Here is a 21,623-nt window from a genome sequence, read left to right as displayed (position 1 = left end):
GTTTAGAGGAGCCCATAGCTGCTGATTGTTGGGACAAGGTTTCAGGACTCACGATATTTATGAAGCTTTGAAATTTGCATCACCTGGCCTTTCCTGACAAGCCAGAGCCCTAACAAGCTCATTCAGGTCTGAGACCCTGGTTAAAGGTGCCTTAAGAGCTCAAATGTCTTGGTTTGCCCAAACTTTTGCATGGTGCTTCTTTCCTTCTTTTCACTATCAAATTGTACAAAACAAATAAAATAAACTGATCTCCTTTAAAATGTTGAAAAGCATGTTTCATCTTTACCTTTGTACTTTTGGAGATCAGTTCATATTCTACTCACTGAACTATTCACAGTAACGGAAATTTTGACAATGGTTCCCCATCTTTTGCATGTCACTGTATCCATCAGTTAACTCCAAGGCCTGAAATACTGGACCACAAGTTTTAACATCCATCATTTTGCAAAACTCTGACAAACTTCATACAGTACTAGTGCAACAGGACTAGGAGTTATTGTGGTAAAATTATCACATCCTGATGACATGGAGTTTCTTTTCACTATTGCTCATAAACATGAGGAAATCCTCTCATTCACCCCTCTTAATCATTCATTGTTCAAAGTCTGTACTCAGTTAGTTGTATTATTGGCCAAAATGACTATTATATCCAGATAATATATCAAAGGCACCGGGCTGAAAACGTGCCCACAAGGACAGAGGGGAAGGTAAAGGAACAGAAACACATCAGGAAGCACTTCAAACCTGTGGCTAACCCAACTGGGCCTTTGCCAAAACCACAGACAGACCCAGAGCAGACAGAGAGGAAGGGACACAAAACGTATCAGCATTGTCATTCCTTATGTCACAGGAGTGTCTGAGAGACTCAGGAGGGTTTTCAACAAACACCACATCCCTGTGCACTTTAAACCCAGTAACACAATGAGACAGAAACTTGTCCACCCCAAAGACAAAACACCCAGACAGAAGCAGAGCAATGTAGTGTATGCAGTTCAGTGCAGCCAGGAGTGCACAGGTTTATACACTGGAGAGACAAAACAACCACTCCACAAGTGCATGGGCTGTCCACTTACACCTACAGGAGAAGGGACACTCCTTTGAGGACAGCAATGTGCACATCTTGGTCAGGGAAGAAAGATGGTTTGAGAGAGGAGTAAAAGAAGCCATCTACGTCAAGCTGGACTGACCATCGTTAAACAGAGGGGGTGGCTTACGACACTACTTATCACCCACCTACAATGCAGTCTTGGGATCCCTCCCCAGACGACTTCACACCCATTCACCCCTGGTCCCACCTGACCCTAATGAATCACATGGTGGCCAGGTGGGTCAACGACTCACATTGTGACCTTAAGGACTCTGAAACTAAGAGCTCACATGTGACCCTAACAACTCTGCAAGGGTTCCCACCCACACAGGGTTTATAGCCTGCAACTCAGTACCAGTCATTTAGAACTGAAGAAGCTTCTTGGACGAGAGGCGAAACGTCTTCAAGAAACGAAAGCAAGTCCAGTTGCCTACGATATTAGCACTCATGATTACCATAACCTGGATGACTGACAATCTCCACCGATAAACTATCAAAGGCATAGTATACAAGAGTTGTTGCTTACTGTTTGTAAATATGCTTGTCGCAAGCCAACCTGGGATTCACTCGCTTGAAACGAGCATAAGAGATAATTAAGGGAGATTACTTTTGTAAGAGTCAATACATTATTTTTTTTTTTTAGGAAAATCCTGCATTCTATCCTTTTAATCAATTAGTGCCAAAACCTGAAAGAATAAATCACAAGTTTGCATCTGCATTCTTGTGTAAAACATTAAATCTAAATTTAATTCTATTCCTTTTATTGTAATTATAAATAAATACAACAGAATTCAATACACAGAATACTATGGAACTCACTATAAAAGTAACTAATTACCTGAGCTGTGAGATATAAGGCAGACACTGTAGGAAGCTCCTCACTTCACTCTCATCATCTGACCAGCCTGTCAGCATCACTTGTTTCTTCTCTGACTGGAGTTTCAGCACTTCCAGGAGGATGGAGGTCTTTTTCTCTGAGAGGTTTAAAGACCAGACTGCAGGAGGTGACTGGAAAACTGACTGTAATGACGGAAGGACACTCAGGCCTGTTTTAGCCTCATAGTCCTTCACATGAGAGCAGAGATCCAGCAGCAGATCACAGCCGTTATTTCTACGAAGGAGTGTTTGATATGTGGACAGTGATGATATCTGGTCCAGTATCTTCTCTCCTGTTTGCTGTTCTCTCTCGACTGCAGCACAGAACAGATTCCCAAAGAACTTGACTCGCGCTGAGACTCCAAACCAGTTACTGAACCTGGAATGAGAATGAAACATTTTGTTGTGATTTAATGTCAGAAGCAATAACAGAGCCATGCAACACTGACACATCTGCTAAAAGCCTACAAATACCCACTGAAATCAGTCACCTTAAAGTTCAAGTAACAATGCTTCAAACTGGGGTATACCTGGATTTTGAAAAACTTTTTCTGAATTAAATGCACAAAATGTTTAAGCAACCATTTAAGTCAGGCTACAAGGTGTGGAATACCACTCCTGAACCAACAGGGTGGCTGAAAGAAATACCTTACTCTCAGAAAGTTTTGTTGGTCCTCCAGACCTCAGCTTGACCTCCACAGTTCCTGTTAACTGCCATTTCCTATTGACATTACGTACTGAGAAAACAGCGACCCTAAAACACTTTGCTATCTTCTTATAGTCTTCATCAGTTATTTTAGTTATCAGAGTGCTAGGCAGCTGTTTAGAGGAGCCCATGGCTGCTGATTGTTGGGACAAGGTTTCAGGACTCACCATATTTATGAAGCTTTGAAATTTGCATCACCTGGCCTTTCCTGACAAGCCAGAGCCCTAACAAGCTCATTCAGGTCTGAGACCCTGGTTAAAGGTGACTTAAAGGGATAGTGCACCCAAAAATGAAAATTCAGCCATTTTCTACTCACCTATATGCTGAGACAGGCCCTGGTGAAGTTTCAGAGTCCTCACATCCCCTGCAGAGATCGGCGGGGGGAGCGGCCAGCACACCTAATGGCTGACGGTGCCCCAGACTTAAACGTCCAAAAAACACATATTTGAACCAACAGCATATCTCCATACTGCTCCTCTGTAGTGTTCCAAGTGTGCTGCAGTCTCGACATAAAAAGTTGTTTGGAAAAACGTCATGTGTACTCTGTTTTTAGCCTCACTGTAGCCTGTAGCTCTGACTGCTTCTCTGTGCTCCACGCTCACGTGTGCGCTTGCACGAGACCAGTGAAAGCATGAGCTTTGCTTCCCCGTGTTTACATTACGTGACACCGCAGGGAGAGACAACAGTAACCACATATCCAAGACCAATGCCATTGTCCGTCTGAACTACGGTAGAAATGAATGACTTACTCCTCTGAAAGCCTGCCATCTGGTCCTGCGGGCCTCTGCCTTTTCTTCCATTTGATCTTGGGGAAGTAAAAAAATGTCTCCAGAAAACCACAGGTCAGTAGTGCTGGAAACTCAGGGTGATCGGTGATGCACGGTCTCTGAAGAGCAGCAGTCTCGTCAGTACTGATGTCCAGATTCTCAAGTGCAGGCATCGCCAATTCCCAGTCTGAGCAGCAAAGACTTTCCTCATTGCTTTGCATTTGAAACAACTACACCACCAGGTTTCCGGTGCTCGACTCCGGTATTCTGCGGCTGGCTGAGGGTTAGGCTCATGAGCTGCGGCGGCTGCTTCGTCCAGTAATGTTAGCCTCAGTTCCACGTGCGTATACTCGGGCTCAAACAAATACGGCTCAACAAAGAAATGTTGTTCCTCCTCAGTTTCAAAGTCTTCAGACATGTTGGGCTGTCCTTTGCTATATGTATGCATTTTTGCTGCAGTTTTTTGAGCCCCCACTGATTAGTGAAAAATCTTGGTGATGACAAAATCTTTTGCAGATTCCACTTTTTTCAGAAATTAGGCACAGCCATAATGTGTTGGTATCTGTATGATTTTTTCTTGCTGTTGTCATTTATTGTCATTGTGAGTGTGTGTAGTTCAAAATGAACAAAATGAACTTTGGATCATTGTTATTATATGTATATTTCGATGATAGATGTGCCTTTTTGTACTCGATATGGAGATTTGTTTATTAAATATGTCTGTTTTTAACTTAGAATGTAAACCTATCTGCTAAAAAATATTTTGAAATACTGATTTATTTATAATCGAATCACTATATTATGTATTTCTCTTCTGGACATGTGGGGATTACTTTAGACTGATGTCACACAAAACATTTTGTTGTCTTTTTGCTGTCTCTTTGTGTTGTGTGGTTAAATTACCTGATGATGATTCTGTCCCTCTGTGTTTACGCGTGGGAATGGGATTGGTCGTGGAGAAACGACCACTCCCTATTCAAGATGGCTTCTCATGAACAAAAAACCATTTGCCTGATGAAGGTCTCGTACCGAAACGTCGCAAATAAATGATTTATTGCAATTTGGACAGTGTGCGGGAGTCCTTTTGTAACTTTTTGGCTGTCCTTTGCTAAAAGACCATAGTGCAAATTATCTTTTAGCTACTGTGGTTACTGTTGTCTCTCCCTGCAGTGCACACGTCACGTGATGTAAACACGGTAAAGCAAAGCTTGTGCTTTCGCTGGTCTTGCGGAGGCACGCACACGTGAGCGCGGAGCACAGAGAGGCAGTCCGAGCTACAGGCTACAATGAGGCTAAAAACAGAGTTCATATGGCATTTTTCGAAACAACATTTTATGTCGGGGCTTCAGGACACTTGGATCACTACGGATGAGCAGTATAGAGATACTTAATGGTTTCAATTTTGTGTTCTTGGACGTTAGTCTGGGGCGCCATCTGCCATTAGGTGTGCTGGCCGATCTCTGCAAGGGATGTGAGGACTCTAAAACTTCACCAGGGCCTCCCACGGCATATGGGTGAGTAGATAATGGCTGAATTTTCATTTTTGGGTGCACTATCCCTTTAAGAGCTCAAATGTCTTGGTTTGCCCAAACTTTTGCATGGTGCTTCTTTCCTTCTTTTCACTATCAAATTGTACAAAACAAAAACATACCCCGATCTCCTTTAAAATGTTAAAAAACATGTTTCATCTTTACCTTTGTACTTTTTGGAGATCAGTTCATATTCTACTCACTGAACTATTCACAGTAACGGAAATTTTGACAATGGTTCCCCATCTTTTGCATGTCACTGTATCCATCAGTTAACTCCAAGGCCTGAAATACTGGACCACAAGTTTTAACATCCATCATTTTGCAAAACTCTGACAAACTTCATACAGTACTAGTGCAACAGGACTAGGAGTTATTGTGGTAAAATTATCACATCCTGATGACATGGAGTTTCTTTTCACTATTGCTCATAAACATGAGGAAATCCTCTCATTCACCCCTCTTAATCATTCATTGTTCAAAGTCTGTACTCAGTTATTTGTATTATTGGCTGAAATGACTATTATATCCAGATAATATATCAAAGGCACCGGGCTGAAAACGTGCCCACAAGGACAGAGGGGAAGGTAAAGGAACAGAAACACATCAGGGAAGCACTTCAAACCTGTGGCTAACTCAACTGGGCCTTTGCCAAAACCTCAGACAGACCCAGAGCAGACAGAGAGGAAGGGACACAAAAACGTATCAACATTGTCATTCCTTATGTCACAGGAGTGTCTGAGAGACTCAGGAGGGTTTTCAACAAACACCACATCCCTGTGCACTTTAAACCCAGTAATACATAAGAGATAATTAAGTGAGATTACTTTTGTAAGAGTCAATACATTATTTTTTTTTAGGAAAATCCTGCATTCTATCCTTTTAATCAATTAGTGCCAAAACCTGAAAGAATAAATCACAAGTTTGCATCTGCATTCTTGTGTAAAACATTAAATCTAAATTTAATTCTATTCCTTTTATTGTAATTATAAATAAATACAACAGAATTCAATACACAGAATACTATGGAACTCATTATAAAACTAACTAATTACCTGAGCTGTGAGATATAAGGCAGACACTGTAGGAAGCTCCTCACTTCACTCTCATCATCTGACCAGCCTGTCAGTACCACTTGTTTCTTCTCTGACTGGAGTTTCAGCACTTCCGCAAGATTGGACATCTGTCTCTCACAGAGGTTTATGTAAAAGATTTTAGGTGCTGACTGGAAAACTGACTGTAATGATGGAAGAACACTCAGACCTGCTTTAGCCTCGTAGTTCTTCATGTGGATGTATAGGTCCAGCATAAAATCACACCAGGTTTCTTCAAGAGGGAATGTCTCAAATCTGCACATTGACGATAACAGCTCCAGTATCTTCTCTCCTGTCTGCTGTTCTCTCTCTGCTGCTGCACAGAACAGATTCCCAATGAACTTGGCCCCTTTAAAAGGATCTGCCCACTGAGAAAGCAAACTGAAATAATGAGAAGGAAATATTTTGTTAGGATTTGATCTCAGCTGCAGAAATACATCCACAAACTACTGATGGACTCCAACTTGTACATGCCTATTGTGTATAAAGTAAAATTAAATTTGAAACACTTACGATCACATTTTTTTTGTGTCATTTACTGACTTATTTCACAGCCACTAATGTTGTGTCCGAAATCACTGCATATGTGCCTCCTAATGATTTTGTTTACTTTATGTAATTTTACTTTGTGTATGAGTTCTATATGTAAAGTATAGTCACAATATATAAATATACATAGTGTCAAAAGAAACTCTAAGGTCCATATCATGTAGAATAGATATATAACTCAATTAAATATAGAAAATGATGATTCACGGTTGTCTGAAATTCTAATTTGCTGCTCACTATGCAGGTGGTTGAGTTTTTATCAGCCAGTGATAAATTAAGTTCCCTCCAGTTATAGTTCAAGGGAAAATTTGCTACTTTTTTAGGTGGATTTCCAGTCAGTGATGAGGGTAAATGTAATTGATTAAAGCAATAAATCCCACAGTGCATGGTATGTTAATCAAGAAAGCCAAGTTTACGGCTGCAAAATCTTGTTCTTATTCTGCCTGCATCCAGTGATGTGAAAGTAACATAGTTGAATGCAAGGATGAACTACAAGCCATTTCCAGACCTACCAAACTTGGAGAATATTTTTGAGTACACATGCGAGTGCGAAAGCAGAAAATTTGCAAGCGCACAAAGCGCATGAGCTAAAACCCTTAGTACATCAATGTCTCACTCAGATACCCAAAGCTGAAAACCCTGATCACCAGCGGCAAAGATATTGTTTGAACGTTGGCATTTTTGTGCATCAAATAGTTAGGCTATTCCAGCATTCTACTCAACTTCTATGCACCAATTTGTGTTCATTCTGCATCAATTTGTGTTGGAACTATATTTATGTAAACAAAAAGTGGGAGGAAAGGTTCTGCACACTGTCCTCACTGGTAAATACAAAAATGTATTTCCAGATAAACGTTTCGGAACAAAGTTCGTTCGTCTGACTACAGTGTGCGGGACCTTTCCATCCTTTACCTGCAAGCTTGATGCTTTGTCCTACGCACCAGTCATAAAATGTTTTACGGTGTGCATTAGCCTTTTTTGTCTGTAAACAAAAAGACAAAATTCTGGCCCAGCTAATATTTCTGCATTCTACTGAATTTCTATGCACCAATGTGTGCCCATTCTGCATCAATTTATGGTGGTGGTGGTGGTGAGTATTTTTATGTAAAAGATGCACCCTTGGGAGTAAAGTGCACACTCTACAGACAACTCACCTACCTTCTCTTCTTCTCTCCCACTTCTCCTCCTCACTGACCTTTCTCCACACCCCCTATTTAGCCCAAACAGAATGGTGTCTTATTTTTAGGGGTGCTCACTCTCTCATCTTCCTCCTCGTCTGACATTGTTGTTATCTACCTGCAACAAGCTTGCACATAAGTCTAAAACCTTTCAATGCCGGTCACTTTTTTCCCCAGCAGTCAGAGTAATACTTTCACTTTGGTCATCTTAAAGATATGTAAAAGATGTTCAAGTGTCTTATACTCTACAGACAACTTTACCTGCCTTCTCTTTCTGTCACACTCTGCTCCTCTCCTCACACTTATCTCCTTTCTCCACACCTATTTAGCCCAAACAGAATGGTGACGCCCTGTCTGCTATGAGAAAAAAGCACCAATTCACATCTGATCTAATCTGAGGGGTGTATAGGCTACAATAAAATAGCCAACCAGACACTTTCTTTTTTTTGCGTATTTTCAGCGGCCTTCTCGAGGCAGCTGCAACCACGTTTTGACTGGGTTGTCAGTAACTCATGCAATGCAACCTGGTACATGCAGGCACTGTCAATACAGCTCCACAAACAGGTGAATTCAGCTTTTTGGTAAATATAGCATGCACTGAGGAATGAATTTATTGCTTCAATTGACTACATTTACCATCAACACTGACCCGAAATCCACATAAAAAACATGGTGAATTTTCCCTTTCAAAATGCAGCTAAATGTAGCATTCATTCTGGTTGTGAAATTAAATAGAAAGACATAGAACCTATATAATCAGCCCCAAAATATTTTGTTTTAACTGCTTATTTTTAAGATGCTTGCATGTGCAAAAAGGCAGGGCAAGTTATAGCAACAAATTTTTCTATTTTTTCCAGGAATTACTTTTCACCACTGGTAATTAGGTCTATTTGTGGATTTGTTTTACTGCAGTGTGGCCTCAGTCGATAGGTTCTAGTATCAATGGTTACATAACATTGTGTTTACCAGAGACTGTATCTGCCGTGACTTGTTTCATTTTTGACTGCCCCTGGTGATGGTTATGTTAGAATTTATCCAACATTATATTTGCATAACTCTCTTTAGAGCACAGCACCTCACATGAAGAGTGACATCATGGAAAGTACAATTCATTTACCTGAGCTGTGAGATAAAAGGCAGACACTGTAGGAAGCTCCTCACTTCATTCTCTTCACCTGACCAGCCTGTCAGCTCCACTTGTTTCTTCTCTGACTGGAGTTTCAGCACTTCCAGGAGGATGGATGCTTTTCTCTTTGAGAGGTTTACGGACCAGACTGCAGGAGGTGACTGGAAAACTGACTGTAATGACGGAAGGACACTCAGGCCTGTTTTAGTCTCATAGTCCTTCAGGTAGGAGCAAAGATCCAGCAGAAGATCACACCATTTCACATTAAGACGAAATGTTTTGCATCTGCACACTGATGTAAGGAGCTCCAGTACCTTTTCTCTCTTTACTGCTGCACAGAACAGATCTCCAAAGAACTTGACCTGTACTGACACTCCAAACCGGTGAGAGAAACTGGAACAAGAATTACATATTTTGTTATGATTTAATGTCAGGAGCAAAAAAAAAAAAAAAAAAAAAGGAATAAATAAAAAAGAGCCATTCTTTACTGATAGAGCATATCTACACAGTGGAATTAATTAACCCAAAAGTCAGGCATCAACGCTTTGAAAAGGGATTATATGTGATTTTGAAGGAGTTTTTTTAATTTAAGTTCTTCACAAAACGTTTAAGAAACGAGAAAGTCATGTGAACAACTTCAAAAAAGTCTTAAGATGACTCAAATAGTAAATAGAACACCAACACATTGATGCACTTAGTTGGGAACTACCAAACTATCGTGCAACTGTCTATAAATGTAGGAAACTACTACTTTATCCCCAAGATTATTTTACTGTAAAACAGTAAGAAAGAACATCACTAGTCCTGCAGAAAAACTTTATGAAGTGTGAATGGTCTCTGTTACTTCAATTGCTGGAGCTTGTTGGATCACATCATTATAGCTGAGTCTCTCTTAACTTTTTACTGAGTCCATAGATGTCTTTAAGTAACACACTTGGTGCTTGATGGAGTAAGAACATATCAGCTCATGGGAAATGAGCAGGCTCTCTGTAGGAGCATTGCTAGCAGTGTTTGACCTGCACAGAACTCTGGGTAATGTTGGAATAACTACATTGGAATGCATGGGAAAAACAGTATGTCATCTATAACACTGTACACAGCAATGTCAACTTATCAATTAAACGTTCGCCTTATTTACCATAACACTGAATTGCTGTACTTTCAAGAACACAACTCCACAAATGTACACTGAAGATATGAAGGATGATTCATTTACCTGAGCTGTGAGATATAAGGCAGACACTGTAGGAAGCTCCTCACTTCACTCTCTTCATCTGACCAGCCTGTCAGCATCACTTCTGTGTCCTCTGACTTGAGTTTCAGCACTTCCAGGAGGACGGAGGTTTTTCTCTTTGAGAGGTCTATGGACCAGACTGCAGGAGCTGACTGGAAAACTGACTGTAATGATGGAAGGACACTCAGGCCTGTTTTAGCCTCATAGTCTTTCACATGAGAGCAGAGATCCAGCAGGAAGTCACACTGACATTCATTACCATCATTCATGATTTTAAAAGGGAATGTCTCATAGCTGCACACTGATGACAGCAGCTTCAGTATCTTTTCTCTTGCCTGCTGTTCTATCTCTGCTGCTGCTGCACAGAACAGATTCGCCAAGAACTCAGCCTCTTTAGAAGTATCTGACCAGCGAGGATCAAAGCTGAAATAATGAGAAGGAAACATTTTCATCTTAGCTGCATATTAACATCCACACACTACTGATGGACTCCATCTTGTACATGCCTGTTTTGTATAAAATCTAATTAAAGCTGGGGTAGCCATTTTTTTTTTACTTTGATTTTTTGCGTGATTTTGAAGCCAGCCCTCAGTGGTTTGATGATATTGGTTTCCATTTACCATTGTTACATCATTTTGTTCTCAATAAATTACTTAATGTACATCAGTAAAGATTTTCAAATTGAAGAAATTGTTCATCAAGGTCTGATGTGTAGTTTAAATGTTTCCTTACATTTTTTGAGAAGTGTGTAAAGTACAAAAAAATTTAAATTGTTTCAGAAAAGTCTAAAATTATACTTCAGTGTGGTACTTGAATAACTGTCCCCACAGTGGTTACTTTCCACCATTGGTAACTGACTCTAATTGTGGATTTGTTTTGCTGCAGTTGGGCCTCTCTCCATGGCGTCTGGCATCAGTTGTATATATATGCTGTTTACCAGACACTGTTTCAGTAGTGGCTTGTTTTATCATTGATTGCCACTGCCTATCCGCACAGTCTGCTCTGTAAATCCCACCTATGTCCCTCGTTAACTTTGAAAAAGTAGAAGTGTAGATAAAATCACAAGGTGCATATACAATAGTGATAACAGAATAATCATAGAATCATATTATAGAATTATTCTCATTAGTATGACTATGATAGAATTAATACAACATAAAATATTTGTATGACCTTATTTAGAAAACAACTCTTCATGCAAAGAATTAGATCATTTAAGCTACAATTCATTTACCTGAGCTGTGAGATATAAGGCAGACACTGTAGGAAGCTCCTCACTTCACTCTCATCATGTGACCAGCCTGTCAGCTCCACTTTTTTCTTCTCTGACTGGAGTTTCAGCACTTCCAGGAGGATGGAGGTCTTTCTCTCTGAGAGGTTTATGGACCAGACTGCAGGAACTGACTGCAAAACTGACTGTAATGATGGGAGGACACTTGAGGCTGTTTTAGTCTCATAGTCCTTCAGGTAGGAGTAAAGGTCCAGCAGGAGATCGCCCTGATATTTCCTTTTCATATAATCATCATTATCATTTATGACTTTAAAAGGGAATGATTTGTATCTGCACACTGATGATAACAGCTTCAGTGTCTTCTCTCCTGTCTGCTGTTCTCTCTCTGCTGCTGCACAGAACAGTTTCCCACACAACCTGAGTTTATCCTGGGTTAAAGACCAACAAGAAAAACTGGAAGAAGAATAGAGAAAGAATTTTGTCATGATTTGATGTCAATAGCCTTAAGAGAGCCAAACATTATATATATACATATGTATATATACCCTGTATCTGCTAAGTATATACAAATACCCAGTAGTCAATTAACGCAGTGATTCTAGTCAACCTAAAATCTGAGATAACAATGCTTCAAATGGGCTAGACTTTACGTGTATTTTAGAAGACTTTTACTAATCTCTTCACATAATGTGTAAGGGGACATTAAAATCAAGTTACAGTGGTGTATCCTAGCCTGTGTGTTGAAATATTGTGTGTTGTGCTGGAATGCCACCCTTGAACCGACAAGGTGGCTGAAAGGAATACTTTATCGAAAAATTGTATTCATCAGTTAGCTACACACATATACACAACACTTATGAGGACTTGTCAACTAACGTCATTACCTTAATGTACTAGTCTTTGTTGAATGTGGTTTCTTATGCTGCAACATGAAAATTTCCTTACGGGAATAAAAAAAATATCCACCCATCTTTAACTACCATGTAATCACTGCAGATGCAAGAACACAAATCTACAAATGTAAAGTAAAGCCAAGGGAGGTACATTTCATTTACCTGAGCTGTGAGATATAAGGCAAACACTGTAGGAAGCTCCTCACTTCACTCTCATCATCTGACCAGCCTGTCAGTACCACTTGTTTCTTCTCTGACTGGAGTTTCAGCACTTCCAGGAGGATGGATGTCTTTCTCTCTGAGAGGTTTACAGACCAGATCGCAGGAGCTGACTGGAAAACTGGCCTCAGTTTTGGAATGACACTTGAACCCCTTTCACTCTTGACATGTTGATAAAAATCAAGGATGATATTTAAGTCAGTGTGAACAGAAAACAATGACAGGAGTCCATTCACTAAACCATGAAAGTGCTCTCCTTCGTGAAGTGTTGCTTTCAGGCATAAATCCAGTAACAGCTGCTTTTCTTCCCACTCCAGCGTCCCATGGCTTTGCTTCTGGTTCTGTAATCCTGGACCTCTGTAGGCCTTTCTGAAGCTGCATGGTAACAGGGAGATGTATCAAACAATGCATGTAAAACTGTATCAAATAAAATACAGTTGTGAACACATACAATGTTAACACTGTGCTGATGTTAGACATGAAGTGCAATTGTAGTATTTCTTTTTCCACATCTTAAGCAGAATTTGAGGAGAGTGTAATAAGCCTCAATGTGTGAAATTCAGTTAATTTAAAACACATGCGAAAGCCACTGTTCATAATTTCTAGTCACTGAATAAGACAAATAATGTATAAAATTGTAAAAGGACAAATGCATGCATATTGAATGTTGTTGATTGATGCTCCCTTTTATATAGAGAGTGATGTCATGTGCAGTTGAGTCAGGTAGCGAGCTATGCCAGGCATGAGAACACATAGTTTTTACTGCGTGACACATGGTCAACTTTTTAAACTTGATTACATCCCCTCTCATTTGTGTCTGTTTTTTGTTTGTGGATTACTCTAATATCTAGATGGAATGCCAGTCCATTAGTAGAAAAATTGTTAAGAGTAAGTTAGCATGAATGAACCACAGGTGAGTGCTGGATGCTTACTAACATAACTGGTGAATCCTGAATGTAAGTCTGTGGCTTCACTCTGAAGAAGCCCTCAGCTCAACATTGTGGTATGTCTTTGAATCTGAATCTAAAAAAAATGTCAGAAAAGGTAAAAAAACCCAAAACAAAACAAAAAAAAGGACCAAGAACTTTAAAAGTCTCCAGTTTCTAAAAGGGAAATTTCGGTTTATTTCAACCCGTCTCCTATCGTCCTAAATTTGTTTCAAGTGACTAGTGACATAAAAATAATAGTTAGCATGTTAGCCGTTAGCCTAGATACAGCCGGGGCGCATAGTAGTGTCAGACCTGTTAAAACGTAAGTGAACGGGCAACCTTCAAGTGCAAAGTTAGTCCACTAAACAAGCTTTTTTTCCACAAAGACCGCCTCATATCGTTAGGATAAATGTCAGAGAACATATAGAAAACGACATGTAAACGTGTTGTCTTACCTTACCGGTGTGCTGCCATGTTTGTTTACCATCTAGCGCTGCTTTCCAAAGCACGGCTGAAATATGTCTTGCGAGCTCTAGATAAAGCCCAGCTGGATACTACTCCAGGTGGAGGTGTCTCGTCTTCGGTCACATCCAGACCTTGAAAATAAGGCTGCAACCGGTCCCATTCCTTGCAACAGAGGCATTCCTCTTCTGTGGGCACTGGGGCACAGCATTCACAGGTAATGTTACACCACCAATCTCCAGAGCTACACAGCCTTGCAGCAGCCATTCCTCCTCCTCTCTCTCTCTCCTCCTCCGTTCTTCAATTTCACGAAGCTCTTCGTCAGTGTATTCTGGCTCAAATAAATAAGGGCGGCCATCAAACTCTGCAAAATCAAATTCCTCCTCCACAAAGTTGAAGTCTGGCAAAAAGTCAGCCATTATTCTATAAATCTTTCATAAAATAAATGAATGAACTTTTCAGGCTACTGTCCGGTTCTGCCCTCCAGCTGTTGCTGCTTGTTCTCGCGAGATTTCAGGCGCGGTATGAGATCGCTGCTTTTTCTTGTGATATTTCGACCGCGCTTTGGGAAGCAGAGCTAAATGGTAAACACACCGTAAGGTAAGACAACAACTCTGAAGACCACCTAAATGTGGAATGTTATAGGCTTTCCACATCGAGAGTCGATGGCCGCCCTTATTTATTTGAGCCAGAATACACTGACGAAGAGCTTCGTGTAATTGAAGAACGGAGGAGGAGAGAGAGAGAGAGGCACAACAGGTAGAGGATGAGAGAGGAGGAATGGCTGCTGCAAGGCTGCAGATTGGTGGTGTAACGTTACCTGTGAATGCTGTGCCCCAATGCCCACAGAAGAGGAATGCCGCTGGAATGGGACCAGTTGCAGCCTTAGCTAAGTAAGACAAACAAACGTGGCAGCACACCGGTAAGGTAAGACAACACGTTTACATGTCGTTTTCTATATGTTCTCTGACATTTATCCTAATGATATGAGGCGGTCTTTGTGGAAAAAAAGCTTGTTTAGTGGACTAACTTTGCACTTGAAGGTTGCCCGTTCACTTACGTTTTAACAGGTCTGACGCTACTATGCGCCCCGGCTGTATCTAGGCTAACAGCTAACATGCTAACTATACTAACTATGCTAACATACTAACTAAGACAGACCATCAAATACTCTGACATGAATGAAGACTGACAATTTTTATTTTATTTTGAGATGCTAGCTACTTTTCCTGAGTGCAAATATGATAGCTTGCTTTTGTAAAAGCCACTGATGTCTCTGCATGTTTCAGAAGTTGTGATGCACTTGTCTGATGAGAAGAGTGCAAATAAGTTTTAATCATTTGCACACAACACATTGCTTTGATGATAAGATTGCTGAGGATAGAAATTGACACTGTAGAAATGGAATCTAAAAGAACAACAAAGCTAACTGAGAGAGCACTGGAATATCAACTCCATAGGCTCATTGGAACCAGGAGAGGAGCCATCATGTAGATGATGATATAGGACTTGAAGATAGTGTATCACAAATGGCAGTTGGTAATATCAAACCAGCACTTTAAAAAAGGAGTTCAATCAGTTGGATGCTCATCTGTCATGTCTGTCAGATCATCAGTTTATGCTAATAAAGGAGCAAAGCTAGCTGGATCACTTGATTGCTTTACAAGAGAAACAGCAGCTTGAACTGGAGGAAGCATGTGTTAAAAACAAGCTGGAAAGGCTGGCTTTCGAGGCAGTAATTGCAGAAAAAAGAGCTCAATTAAGAGTATTAAAGGACTACAAGATCAGAAGATCTCAGAAGATGGACACCTACATCTGCTCACATATGGCAGGTGGAGATTGAGCAAAGGAAGGGGAATGGAGACATCATCTGTCCACCAACACACCTGCATCTGGAGGTAAGATTTCATCCAGGTCCCTGCAATTTACACAGGTTGTGAGGCCAGGACACACTGACAACACTGACAGACAACAGTGTGACATCGGCAGTCAAGGCATTCTTCAAGAAAGCAAGACTTAACAAGACCTGCAAGAGGAGAATGATGTGCTCGCAGGAACACCAAGACATTCTTTATCGGGAAAAAGAAGCCAAAAGGAATTCATCTGTGTCAATAAATGTAACAGCACTCTAAATGAAGAGGGCTCAGGAGTTCAGAGGCCTACTAAGCATGAAATAGCTGGCTACACTGGGGCTGGAGAGACAAAGTGTAAGCTATTGATTGTGCCAGTGAAAGCGAGATCCTGTAAGGACGGAAGGTCTATACAGACGTATCCTTTTATAGAACCTATGAGTAAGCCAGGTAATTCTGATGCTGCACTCTTTGCTGCTGGATACTTCAATCAGGCTAACCTTAAGAGGGTAATGCCTGACTTCCATCATGTTGACTGCTCCACAGGGGGAATAAACACTCTGGATCACTGCTACATGTTGTTTAGAGGCAGCTACAGATCAAAATCCCAACCCCTGTTCGAGATATGTAAACAAACTACGATACATGCCCCCAGTGATGTGTGAGGTCAGGAAATGGTCAGGCTAGTCAGAGACCACCATGTAGTCAACACTTCATGACGCAGTCAAGAGCACGTTCCAGGACACCACTGTCACCAATGACGTCAATGACATCACTGAGTCAGTGTTGGACTCAATTGTAAAACAACTAAACCCACTGTACCCAAAAACTAGAAACCATGGATTACCAGAACCATACGGGATGCCTTAAACACACACACTGCTGCCAGTGACAAACATTCATCATCTCATTACAATGCAATGTTCTGCTGGGAAACCTTGGGTCTCCGTATTCATGTGAATGTAACTTGACATACACCATCCACTCAAACACCATTTGAGACCAAGTATCCCCCCTCATGGCAACAGCAATGGCCCCTCCAGGAGGACAATGCGCCGTACCACATGACAAAAACTGCTCAGGAATGGCCCAAGAAATGGGACAAAATGCTCAAGACATCGACCTGGCCTCCTGACTCTCAGATCCCAATCTGACTGAGCATCCATGGGACTTGCCAGTAACCCAACTCACAATCCAAAGGACTCAAATAATTCACCACCAATGCTGCGATCCCCAGATTTCCCCAGGTCGCAAGAAGTGTGAAAAAAAGTTCCAAACTACATAATAATGAAAAAATATATTCTCTTGTAGAAACATGTCTCACAAGAGCCTTTAAAACGGAGATGCCTCCATAACAATAACATTACACAAATGCCTCTTCGATAATTGACAAATGCCTCCTTGATAATGAACAAATGTGTTTATTCAAGAGGGTAGGGGTTATGTTGGTTTTCAGTGAAATAAAACAATAAATAAAATCACTATATAAGGAACTCCAAATCTGAAGCCATGGTTCTCTGCTGGAAACCGGTGGAGTGCCCCCTCCGGGTTACTGCCTCAAGCGAAGAAGTTTAAGTATCTTGGGGACTTTTTCACAAATGAGGGTAGAATGGAGTGTGAGATGGATCGTGGTTTGGTGCAGCTTCTGCAGTGATGCGGGCACTGCGCCGAACCGTCGTGGTGAAGACGGAGCTGAGCCAAAAGGCGAAGCTTTCAATTTACTGGTCCATCTACGTCCCAACTGTCACCTATGTTCATGAGCTCTGGGTAGTGACCAGAAAAATGAGATTGCAGATACAAGCGGCCAAAATGAGTTTCCTCCATGGTGGCTGGGCTCAGCCTTAGAGATAGGGTGAGGAGCTGCTACTCCTTTGCGTCGAAAGGGGTCAGTTGAGCTGGTTTCTGGCATCTGATCAGGATGCCTCCAGGGTGCCTCCCGTTGGAGGTGTTTCGGGCACATCCCATTGGTATTAGGCCCCGGGGCAGACTCAGAAGACACTGGAGGTAGGGCTGGGCGATAAATCGATTTTATTGATTAATTTGAATTTGCAGTTTAGGCCGATTTGTTTTAATGAAAATCGAGTTTCTATTTAAAATCCACCGCCGCTCCACGCTGGGCTCCCATAGTTCAGAGTGGGCTCACCCCTCCCCCTGCACGCTTGATACACAAACAACATGGCAGCGAGCGCTGAAGAACTCGTTCTCAAGAAAGGGAACGAGTTCTTCAGCGTTTTTGTGTGCTCACCTGTGTCTGTGTGCTCACCTGTGTGTGTGTGTGTGTGTGTGTGTGTGTGTGTGTGCGCGCGCGCATCAGGGCCGAACTCCGCCGTGCACGACACAGAGAGCAGAGGAGGATTTTAGACGCGCACTGTGTAGGGACAGAAATGACATGCCGTTGTGTAAGTAAGATAAATAAGTGTTACCAACGCCAAGCTGGCAGACCCCGAACCGTAGTAAAGGGACCTCTGAAGACCATTAGCTCCTTTAGCTTGTGTTAGCTCGTTGTGGCAACAACACATAAACAACGGGACTTCATCTGCCTTAAAGAACGGCACTTTATTTTCAGCACTGCAGGGATGATGCACAGCCTCTCTCATCAGTGTCTGAATTTTACATAGAGGGAAATAACTCAAAAACAGCATGCAGAACTGCGTAGGCTTCTTCACTGTGGCTGCTCGATGTAAACAACATAGCACATGCCTCACTTTCTTCCTGGGGCGCATCCGTCTGACGTCACACACCACACCCGGCGCGCTAACGTCTCATACCTCCTACATCAACTACACACACACACACACACACACACACACACACATCAGGCTCAGCCTGTAACATAAGGCTATTTAGTTTGTTTAATAAAAGGACAAGGTATAGACCTGTTCTATAGGAAAGGTAAGCTTAAATGACTTCTGTTGTGATCCAATATGATGGTAGGGGAAACACTGCCGTATGATGATAGGAGTCTTAAATATTACCTCCACTTGCATAAAGATGCACAAAGTCACCCTCAGACAGCACAACAAAAAACAGCATTGAATTCTCAAATGGGCCTAGAGACTAGAGTTTCTGATGGACAATCTTTGCTAACATGAGGTCTGCATTCAATTGAGGAAAGGTCAGAATATCCCGGGTGTGTGACTCCTCAGCTCTCGTAAGCCTTGAGAAAGGGTGTTGTCACACCTTGATTGGCACTGAATGCGCCAAGCTGCTCTCAATTCTTAATTTCCCACACCCTGCACAACAGGTGGCCTGAATTACCCTGCAATCAACTGCGGGGAACTGTGACATCCAACCAAAACTGAAGTGTAAAAAAAAGATTTGACGGTAGGTACCAAACAATGATGGACTGCTACACTGGTGCCGGACCCACAGGATACACACAGAGATCCTGTTTCCATGCTTTTACAGGTCAGAGCCACGTCTGATCCAAAGAGGCCAACCGTGGATCAGACTTGGTTCTGGGGTAATGGCACATCTCACAGATGCTCAATCAGATTGGGATCTGGGGACTATGGAGGCCAGGTTGACGCCTTGGGCTCTTTGTCACGTTCCTGGTGCCATTCCTACACAGTTTTTGCTGTGTGGCACAGCACATTATCTTGCTGGAGGGACCACTGCCATCATGGAGTGCTGTTCCCATGAGGAAGTGTACTTGGTCCCAACAGTGTTTGGGTGGGTGATGCATGTCAAGTAGCATCTACTAAATGCCAGGACCCAGGGTTTTCTTGCAAAACACTGCATTGTAAGGAGTCAATGAATGTAATTCCCTTCAACTGTCAGTGGTTTTGATAGATGTATTTTAGGAGTTGTAATAATTATATGATAAAAAAAATTAAAACTATTAAGAAACTGCAGCTAAATTGTTGCATGGATAGTCGGTTGTGTCTAAAACTTGAAGTCCGGGTAATTAAATTTTTATCTGCAATTTTATGTGGTAGTCCCAGTAAAATTTGTTCTGAAAGTGTAGTGGCACATCACATGACCTGGTCAAGCTGTGTTTTAGATTAAGAACACAATCACATTGGTATACTTAAATGTAAAATGAAATTTGCAGGAAAACCCTTACGAGTACAGACCCATGGTCCTGATATTCTACATGATAAAGATCTTGGAGAGACTGATACAGTCCCATGTCAGGCCCCTTGTCAGACCAGTGATGCAGCCCCTGCTATCGTCCACCTGGTACACTGGGCTTATTCTCGTCTGGACAAGGCTGGAAGCAAGATGACGATTATGCTTTTGTATGCTTTCCAAAAACTTTCACCCTCTGCTGTTGGGTGACAAGCTCAGGGCAATGCAGGTGAGCACTCGACTTGTTTTACGGATAATGGATTACCCTACCGGAAAGCTATTGTTTGTGTTGGGAACCTTGAAAAATCCAGGCCACCCAGACCAAAAGAAAAAAAAACATTAACATTTGCAGTTTTATAGAAGGGTGAACTTTATGTGGAATCAACATCATGCAAAAACAAAAGCTACATACCTGAGTGAGCTGATATATGGCAAAGCACCAAAGAGGGACTTGCACAGACTCTGGCAGGCAGGAGTTTCCCTCTCCCAGTGGAGGCAGACATTAACCTTTGTAGTCATTTTCTGCATGACTTCAACCGCTCTTTCAAACAGCCGTCTTTTACCCTCAACTGGAAGGTGCAACTGATTTCCATCAAGGCCAAGTAAGCTGAGGTGGTCCATCTGCCCTTCACTGAGAAGTAAAATCCTCCACAGCTGCCGTGGTAGAGGGTCACACCTAAAATTTGAAGAATAATCAGAGTGCACTTCCTCATCACAGAAACAACAGAGAGAAACAGTAAAGTGTCATTTAAAAGACTGTTTAAGTAAAAGAAGCTATATATACACCCACTTTTCCCTTTCAAGGTTGTTCTGTTTTGTCATCGTCATCATGTCTTGGATTAATTCATAAAACTAGAAATACTGTCTCATGGTTGAATGCCTCCGTGAACCAGTCAAGTTGCAGTTACAGTTTGCATCCATGCTTGTGAAAACATAAATGCTTTACACACATCTTCCCCCCCAACCAGCAGTTTCAAGATGGACAAGATTAGTGTCAGCATTTCATATCTGACCAAATGTCTCCCCTTCTGTTCCTGAGATATGACGTTAAGTAATGGCCAAGAAAGTGTTTTTGCAGAACATTATTATGTCACAGTGAAATTGACGCTGGATATTTAATGTCATCAGTACATTATATTATCCTGTTAGACATTTGTGTGAAACTTTGTCATAGTTAGTATATGAATTCTTGAGTTATGGCCAAAAACATGTTGTGTGCGGTCACGGTGACCTTCAACCACCAAACTCTGATCAGTTTATAGTGGAGTACCAAATTTGAGGAAATTGAGCTTGGTCTCCCAAAGTCGTTAAAATCTGGCGCTTAAGCAGTGACTTGCGGCATCAGAAACCGATGCAAAAAGCCATCCTTTAACATCGGCATGATATGAGGCCAATTGCCGTTATAGTTTAATGGCGCCGAGCAGCATCACAGGGAAACGCGGTGGGAGAAGGACGAAAGTTAAGTCGGCAACGCAACAAACACCAACTTTCGCTCGAGAGAGCGGTGTTCACGTCCCGTAAAATTCTAAACCCAAACCCTGTTCTTTTTTCCTAAACCTAACCATGTGTTTTTGTTGTTGAAGGGAAAAAAATGTAAATTTGCGGTGTTATACAGACGTAGTGCTTTTATTTTTGTATGGTCGTGGTGGTCACGTATGATCGTATTTTTGTATGTAGATGGTGTATGTGTTAGGAAATTCCCTCAAGATGCTGAAATATCGTACTCTCTAGAGTAAGACTGACTCAGGGTCTCCTGGGTCAAGGGTGACCTTGATCTTTGACCACTAAATCAGTGTTGAGTACAAGTGGACATTTGTGCCAA

At 41.6% G+C, this 21,623-nt stretch overlaps 1 protein-coding gene across 2 annotated transcripts in view; it reads right to left on the bottom strand.

Annotated features, from left to right (window-relative positions):
• Positions 1-21,623, bottom strand: part of LOC125885175 (uncharacterized) — a 38,403-nt gene that overhangs the window by 11,667 nt on the left and 5,113 nt on the right. Inside the window, exons 6-12 of one of the 2 annotated variants that reach the window (XM_049570683.1) lie at positions 20,214-20,477; positions 12,433-12,864; positions 11,381-11,830; positions 10,129-10,569; positions 9,227-9,305; positions 8,904-9,085; positions 6,021-6,440 (exon numbers count right to left, since the gene is read on the bottom strand). In XM_049570683.1, the coding sequence (XP_049426640.1) occupies positions 6,021-6,440; positions 8,904-9,085; positions 9,227-9,305; positions 10,129-10,569; positions 11,381-11,830; positions 12,433-12,864; positions 20,214-20,477 (2,268 nt within the window). Of the gene's footprint in view, positions 1-6,020; positions 6,441-8,903; positions 9,306-10,128; positions 10,570-11,380; positions 11,831-12,432; positions 12,865-20,213; positions 20,478-21,623 lie in introns of both variants that reach the window. The other variant, XM_049570682.1, reaches the window with a different exon arrangement.

The sequence above is a fragment of the Epinephelus fuscoguttatus genome, linkage group LG24 (genome assembly GCF_011397635.1).
Source record: "Epinephelus fuscoguttatus linkage group LG24, E.fuscoguttatus.final_Chr_v1".
In the NCBI taxonomy this organism is placed as follows: Eukaryota; Metazoa; Chordata; class Actinopteri; order Perciformes; family Serranidae; genus Epinephelus; species Epinephelus fuscoguttatus.
This window is presented reverse-complemented; position numbering and strand designations above follow the sequence as displayed.